The sequence below is a fragment of the Oreochromis niloticus genome, linkage group LG13 (assembly GCF_001858045.2).
Source record: "Oreochromis niloticus isolate F11D_XX linkage group LG13, O_niloticus_UMD_NMBU, whole genome shotgun sequence".
In the NCBI taxonomy this organism is placed as follows: Eukaryota; Metazoa; Chordata; class Actinopteri; order Cichliformes; family Cichlidae; genus Oreochromis; species Oreochromis niloticus.
Window position 1 is genome coordinate 34,417,271 of NC_031978.2, and position 7,529 is coordinate 34,424,799.

The window sequence follows — 7,529 nt, forward strand, 5'->3', positions numbered from 1 at the left end:
CAGTGGACAGTGGGAGGAAGCATCCTAAAGCTCTCTTTGCAGACCACCCTGTGTGATTCTCCACTCGCCAACCAGAAAAAACAAACCGCAGGTCTCAGTTGCAGCAGCTCATCCATGTCTGATCTTGCTCGGGCAGATTTATGGGCTCAAAATGTGGTCATAAATATTTTGTACTTGTAAATCAGTTTTGTACTTGTAAATCAGGATTTGTATGTGTAAAAAAAATTTGTGTGTGTGTAAAAAAGATTTGTATGTGTAAAACGAATTTGTGTGTGTGTAAAAAAGATTTGTATGTGTAAAACGAATTTGTGTGTGCGTAAAAAAGATTTGTATGTGTAAAAAAGATTTGTGTGTGCGTAAAAAAGATTTGTGTGTGGACTTAGCCAAAAAAACCCTGCAAGTTACAAGTACGAATTTTGACCCTATTTTTCTTCCTTTAAGCTGATTGGTCAATGTCATGTCAATCACAAATTAAACAATCCAATCAGAGAACAGATGGGTTTGGCTGTGGGGGGGTTGCTTTACGGACCTTCAGGTCCTGGAAGGGTAACACAGTTTGAAGATGGAGGACGACGGTGGCGCTTCTGCGGCGCAGGTAAGCTTTAATTTATGGTTTACTGGAACAAGCTAATTGTCCAGACATATATTTTTGAATATCATGTTCGGTTACTACACTGTAATTTTTCACGGTGCCAAAAGCTAGCTTAAAAAGGGCTCTCAACATTCGCCCTAGTGTTGCATGCGTTCAAATAGTCTCCTGTGTGGCACGGTCTGTCTGCTTAAACATCAGCATCCTGGAGAATTATGTGTTTGGATTTAAGTTTAATCCCGATGAGATGTCGTTTTGGTAATAATTGGAACTGAAATGCTCTGACTTGACCTTAGCACTGGTCCCAGGTCACCCCCGAGTTTGTGTTAGAGTAATACTACAGTAATTACAGTATACAACAACTTTCAGTAGCTACTGAAAGGTAGGGGACCTAGCTTAACTTTCAGTAGCTGCTAACGCGTTAACGAGCAAACCGCGCTAACGTGTTACGCTGTGCTAACTTGCTAACGGAAAATCGGTTAACATCATTTTAAGGAGATTACCGCTTACAGTACAAATATATGTGCGTGTATAAAGTATTTGATTTCAATTTTCTTCTACTACTGTAACTATGGCTTAACAAGCTTCCTTAGTGTTCTTTTAAACTCTCACTCATGACTATTAGTTATACTGTTAACTATTTTAATATTAGGTTAATAAGGAAATAGGGAATAGGGATATATCGGGAAACCATATGGTATTGTTTAAATGAAGATGCAGATCTTCAATAACATATAAATATATTTTCAACAGGAGCCAAAGACTGCAATAGAGAAGGCTATACTGAATCTTGTGGGAATTCTGTCAACTTCCCAGTCTGATATTAGGAGTGGAACTGCAACCACATCTGTTACAGCAACAGTGCCTCAGCAAACCCCAAGAGTGAGCACCCAAATAGAAATGCAAAGGTAAAAAGAAAAAGAAATTTGCCAGTAATGCTACCCCTTTCTTTTTTGGGGGGGGGGTTATGGAACAGTAATCTAAGATATTCAGTAAAGTAGAAGCCCAGATAATTATGTTTGTATTTCAGTTGTTCATATTTTTAATATTCTTTTCCCTGTATTCTGGAGAAGACACAGCATCTGTACTGACAAGGATATAATGAATACTGGATCAAGCAACCCTTTGGTTTTGAGTTACTCTTTGGTTTTGCTTTAAAAATATAATTCATAGGCTTTAACCTGGCATGCACAAAAGTAAAATGCTGCATCCATGATTTGTCTCTATTGTGTGTTCAGCTTTTACTCTTACTCTCTTTTATGTGAGTCTTCTTTTTATTTAAACAACCTGCTCTACAAATTACCTATGCACTTGCATCCTCCTTAAACATCATTATGACATTTCACCTTAACAGTAATGCAGTACGTTTCCAATCAGATGAGTGGTCTTGCTTTAATTTGGAAGAAATTGGCAAAGTGTTTAATGCCTCAAATGTATAATCTTATTTACAGGTCGTTTCCAGCAATGTTTCAAAGAAGACAATCCAAAGGAGAGAGGCCTTTCCCAGCTCCTAGTAATGTCATACATGCAGTTCGCAACCTTCAGTTGCAATTCTGTCTTTTGCCTGATTCCACGACCAAAACCCCAAAGAATGAAATACAGCTTCTTCAAGCTGGACTTGGAAGGCGAACTCTCAGCATAGCTGACAATGCTGATCATGAAGAAGTACTTTTCTCAATTTTAGATGCCTTTATCTTGTCGAAAAAATCTAATTTTAAACTTCAAAATTAAAATTGAAAAATGTTACAATTTGACTTGACAAACTAATCATGAGGAAATGTTTGATTTCTTTTAAACCTAATTTAGATTACTGTAGCTCTGCATGAAGAGTATCCGAAGATGAAGGCCCTAACTGGTGGATGGCTCTTGTATAAAGCAGGAGGTAAGTCATTTTAACTCCCCGACTTTGTATCTGAGTTAATAGAAGACATTTACTTAGAGCCAAAAGCATCCAGATAAGTTTTAGAAGAAGCTTTTGTGTCTAATTAAAACATTTCTAACACTTCTTCTGAGAATAACTTATGGAACACTGATGTGGCTTTTATTATTTAGTTTTCAAATTTGTAGGCATGGTCTTTTTTTTAGATTAACTCACTTTTTTTTGTGCATTGTCATTGAAAAGCAATAAAGGCATAAGATGCACATCAATACACTTCCATTGTTTACAGGTATAACATCAACAGTACAGCACCACTTAATAAAAAACTTGAATATTCTGAATATAGTTATGAATGAAATATTGTTTTGGTCTAGTGATTCATTTAACATTTTTAGCATTGTTTCAAAATGAAAAGTATAGGTTGCTACAAGGTAGTTTTTAAAGACATTGCTATACAAGAGTAGTGTTCCATAATGTTATGGATTTATTTGTACTTTATGATCTCAACTTTTAGAACATTGCTGTATTGCGAATGCGTTTTACTTTGTTTTTGTTCCATATTCTAGGTGGTAGCGGACAGAGAAATCTCTCTCTAGTACCTCAGGGAACACAAGGCTACACAGCCAAGACACTCAAGATGGCCACCAACAATGGAAAAAATACACTTTATATTGTCCCTCTCCAAGAAAAAATTGATACTACACCTCTTCCACATGATGCTGCAGAATTCAGCAAAATGCCGAAGTCTCAGTGCAAGAAATGTGGTGTGACTATGCCTCTTCAGCTACTTGTTTGTCACGTAGAAAACTGTGTACAAGTAAGCCAAATTCAACAGTAAAACAAACATTGCTACCACCTTTGCTAAAAACTAAAACTTTTTAAGTTGTATTCTTTTTATTACTTTCAAAATGGAAGGACAGAATATTATGCTTTACCCAAGACTACTTTGGGTGAATTTCCAGAGTCAATGTATGTGCTGAAATCAGTCATAAGTTTTGCTCTAAATGTCTATGAAGTTTCTCAGTCATCCCAGTCATTGTAGTCTAAAGAGTTTGGAAAGAAAGCATCTGGACTTCTATAAGTTTCCTTGAAGATGTGCCACCTCTCATCTGAGAAGCTTCTTCGTTTCTTTAGAGCAATTGGTGGAGAGTCCAAAACTTTATGCCCTATTGGAGTGTCCCCATGAGGGGCGTTGATCCCCTAGTTTGCTCTAAATGACAAATCGTGAGCAGCATGTACCTACCATAAATGTGTAATATAACATTATATTCCTTTACCAGGAAGCTGCGTGTGAAAGCATGACTGACCAGGCACATCAGAATGAAGTCCAATTGGAGGTGAGTTCCCAGATTTATTTAACATTGTAATATGGACAATACAAAATTCCAAGCAGATCTTTATTCAACTGTTTCATTATTTGCTAATTACCTGTGGCATTCTGTGCTAGATTTGGACTATTCATCTTTGCTTGGACTAAAACAAATACACTTTTTAATTGCAATATCCTCTTCAGCCTTCTTGTCCTGTTTGTGGAAATCGTTATTCTCCAGATGACTTGGTCTTGCATGCCAGTACATGTGGTGATCAGTAAGTTCATTTTAGTTGGACAACACTAAACAAATGCCATGTGTAGCACATTTATAGTTGCTCTTGCTTCTGTCTTTGCATCATGTCATAGCAGGGGCTCATCCTTACCTAACCTGTTCATCTTCTATGATCATGTTGACCACATGGATGAGCTTTTATCAGTGTTCATCCTGGCATTTTTTTTTTTTTTTTTTAATTTGTTCATTTCAGGCACAACAATAAAGTTGAACATATTTTGACAATATACTTTTGCTTCTTTAGAGTGCATTGTTTAGGTGACCTTGTCTTTTATTGACAGTATTTCTGCATCTATCTATCTATCTAGATAGATAGATAGATAGATAGATCAGTGTACATATGTTTAAACACTGATCTTTTTTTTTTCTTTTGCACCACTTTGGGTAAAGTGAAGTGGATGACCTGCATCACACAGGACATGAAGTCAGAGACACACTTCTCAATTTTGCTGCTGAGATGAACACTGACATCCCAGCCAACAATAAGGAAGGTACTTTTCATACCAAATGTCAGAGTATATTTAAAATTCCAAATTGACGTGCTTACCAGAAAGTGTGCTGGGCCTTAATTTTTTGGCTTACTGGGTTTACAGTACAAAATGTTATTTTTGCATACAATGTACTTTATCTTTTAGTAGAACAGTGGAAAAAGGCCAGTGATCCCCAAGATGCTGCAGTTTTGTTTAAGAGGCATCTCTTAAAGGAAAAGGAGGAGAACCCCACAATCACAGCTATTATTGACATTCGACAAGATCAAACATCCCAGAGCCGAGAGATCATTGCTTTCTACAAAAGACCACAGATTGATTGGGCAGGGCCTTTTCGTTGTTCTTTACAAGGTAATGCTTATGGTGAAGCATAGATTCAGTTAGTTTCTTTAAAGGCTGTTTAACATTCCAACTTGGTAAATGAGAATTTTCCATTAAAGGGTGCTGTAAAGCAGTTTGTAACTTTACTTGTGTTGTTGTTGTTTTTTTCTCTTTCCCAATTTTAAAATAGGTGACACAGCTGTTGGCACTGGGGTCCAGAGACATTTTTTCAGCATGGCAATGCTAAAGTTGCAACATGGCTTTAACATCCATAGCAGTATGTTTCTATATCCTTTTCTTAATTAATGTGAGATGAGTTTTTAAAATAATCCATCTAAAAATTTACTCCAGAAATAAAAAAAAAAAGATACCATTGAAGTATTTCCATCATGTTTGACAACTTCATTAATCAACTACTTACGTCAATAGATAAAGCTATAGCTTTTTTATTTTGCTTGTACTGTTCTTCTCCAGGTGCAGCCAACATGACCCTTCTCTTTGAGGGACAAGAGAACCATCTAGTGCCTTCTACTTCTCAGATTTTGACAGACAGTGACTTATTTGTGGTAGCAGGCAGAATGATTGGGCATTCATTTTTGAATGATGGGCCACGATTGCATGGCCTCAGCAAGGCTATTATTCACATGTTGGTCCATGCTGATAGAGACACTGTCACTGTCCAGCTCGATGATGTGCCAGATCTAGATATTCGTTCTACAATTTGCATGGTGAATACCAATTTACTTCAAGCCTTAGTGAAATCATAATTTAAATTAACTCATTTTTAACTCATTTTTATATAAATGTAATGTCGAATAAACTTTACCATGCTTGAAAAATGTTTTACATAGCCAAAAGTTTCACTGTTACTTAGGCTTATTGATTTTTTGGGAATATTGTTATGCGAGTTTAAATATAAAAATTAAAGTTACAGTTCCCACCATTAACATTTACACTGTTAGCCTTTGCAGTAATTTCCATAGCTTAGTACTGCAAAATCAACAGTAAAAAACTCTAAAGGATGTTTGCAGTTTAGTACTGTAATTTGCAAGTAATTGTGGGAAAATTCCATGAGATTACATTATTTTTACGGTAACTCACCGTACTCATGGAAACAGCTGTAAAATACAGCAAATGTAACAATTGGTGATGTTACTGAGATTATACTATTACACCATCCGGATTTCTGTTGTTTTCTACTGTAGATCTAAGTGTAATTACCTAAATCCTCATTCAGAGTGTATTACCATAAAATGCAATTCATTGTGAGAGTAGTATCACATGTAAACTACAATATACAGCATCATTTTTAACTTAAGGAGTAAGTTGCAGCTACACTATTTGAAGTATTTGAAGTATAACTGAAGTATACTAAGAAGTACCACAAAATACCCAGCAAGCATTGCAGTGCTTTAACTGTAAAATTAAAACAACTATGAAACAAATAATTGATGTTTTAAACAAGAATTTGTCACAAATTCTTGTGTAATGTCTTTTACCTTCTGAACAGAGTAAGTGGGATAAAAAAAAAAAAATGTTTAAACCATGAGTGAAAAGGGTTAATAGTTAATAAACCTCAACTCTCAAATCATTTTCTCACCTGTTTGCAATATAATTCTGGTACGTGAACTATGAGTGTAGTTCTCTGCAAAGGAAGCCTTCTGATAGTTGGAACTATTATCTGACTGTCTGGGGAATGGAGTGATTAGTTACATGTGAAAAATATGTTTCAACTGGATTTTAATTACTATGTTTCAACCAGAAGTAAGCCAAATATAAACTAAAAAGTAAATCAATAGTATACTTGTAAGTTTAGTATTGTGTTAGAGTAGAGTATATTTTAAGTATACTCTTATAGACTGGAAAGGACATTATGCTAGTACAGTTATAGTGAACAAAAAGTACATCTAAAAGTTCATTTCAAGTATACTTCTATATACTAAAACGGGGGCCAATGTAGTCCCCAAGAAGCATTAGTAGTATACTTACTAGGTAACGTATACTTAGACTGATTTCCTAACTACAGTGAACTAACCAGAAGTCTCGGAATATGCTCTGGTGGTCATTTTACACAAGTTCAGGTGTCAAATCCATGAAACCTACACCACTAACCAGCATCAGTCCTACAACTTCACTCTCAAATTTAATAAATTCTGGGACAAGCAGAAACTGTATTTTTAGCGGTGCATTTTGTGGCAGGCCAGGCTGCTATAAAATGCACTCTCCTTGTAGCACCACTTCATCTTGGTTCAGAAGAGATGTCCTGGATATACATGATAATGTAACACGGGTGTTTTTGTTTGTTCATGTTTAGCGCGTTGGGTTGTGTTTTTAAAGCGAATGTTACGTTTTTAAAGCGTGTTATGCGACAGGTGTGTGTAGCACTGGTTACACATCTCAATGCGAGAGCATTAGTCGAGACCACACCTTTACCTGACGTACAACGTGACGTATGGCGCACACTTTCAAAACAACAATGGCGGATAGAAGATATTGATCGAGGCGGCTAATGCTCCTTTCGCTGGTTGCCAACCACCATTAAATAACAAGAAGAAGAAAATATTTATCTGCTTTTCTTAGTTTTGCACGTTTAAGACGCAATTCAGACTCAAACAAAGCTGCAAAGCAGGAGAACAACATGGCCATCA

The 7,529-nt window shown here is 36.2% G+C and overlaps 1 protein-coding gene across 1 annotated transcript; it reads left to right on the plus strand.

Annotated features, from left to right (window-relative positions):
- Nucleotides 1–391: 391 nt before the first annotated feature.
- On the plus strand, nucleotides 392–5,648 carry LOC102077559 (uncharacterized). The gene is made up of 11 exons (XM_019366363.2): nucleotides 392–595; nucleotides 1,343–1,497; nucleotides 2,041–2,254; nucleotides 2,396–2,471; nucleotides 3,035–3,285; nucleotides 3,749–3,805; nucleotides 3,982–4,055; nucleotides 4,463–4,563; nucleotides 4,711–4,911; nucleotides 5,072–5,158; nucleotides 5,356–5,648. The coding sequence occupies exons 1-11, from the start codon at nucleotides 563–565 to the stop codon at nucleotides 5,646–5,648; spliced, it is 1,542 nt and encodes a 513-aa protein (XP_019221908.1). The 5' UTR covers nucleotides 392–562.
- The last annotated feature ends 1,881 nt before the right edge of the window (nucleotides 5,649–7,529 follow it).

Bases quoted from the DNA above. Each gene is read 5' to 3' on its own strand.
- LOC102077559 (XM_019366363.2), top strand. From the start codon at position 563: ATGGAGGACGACGGTGGCGCTTCTGCGGCGCAG. The intron at 2,255-2,395 runs GTACTTTTCTCA...AACCTAATTTAG, and splicing joins ACAATGCTGATCATGAAGAA to ATTACTGTAGCTCTGCATGA. The intron at 3,806-3,981 runs GTGAGTTCCCAG...TATCCTCTTCAG, and splicing joins AGAATGAAGTCCAATTGGAG to CCTTCTTGTCCTGTTTGTGG.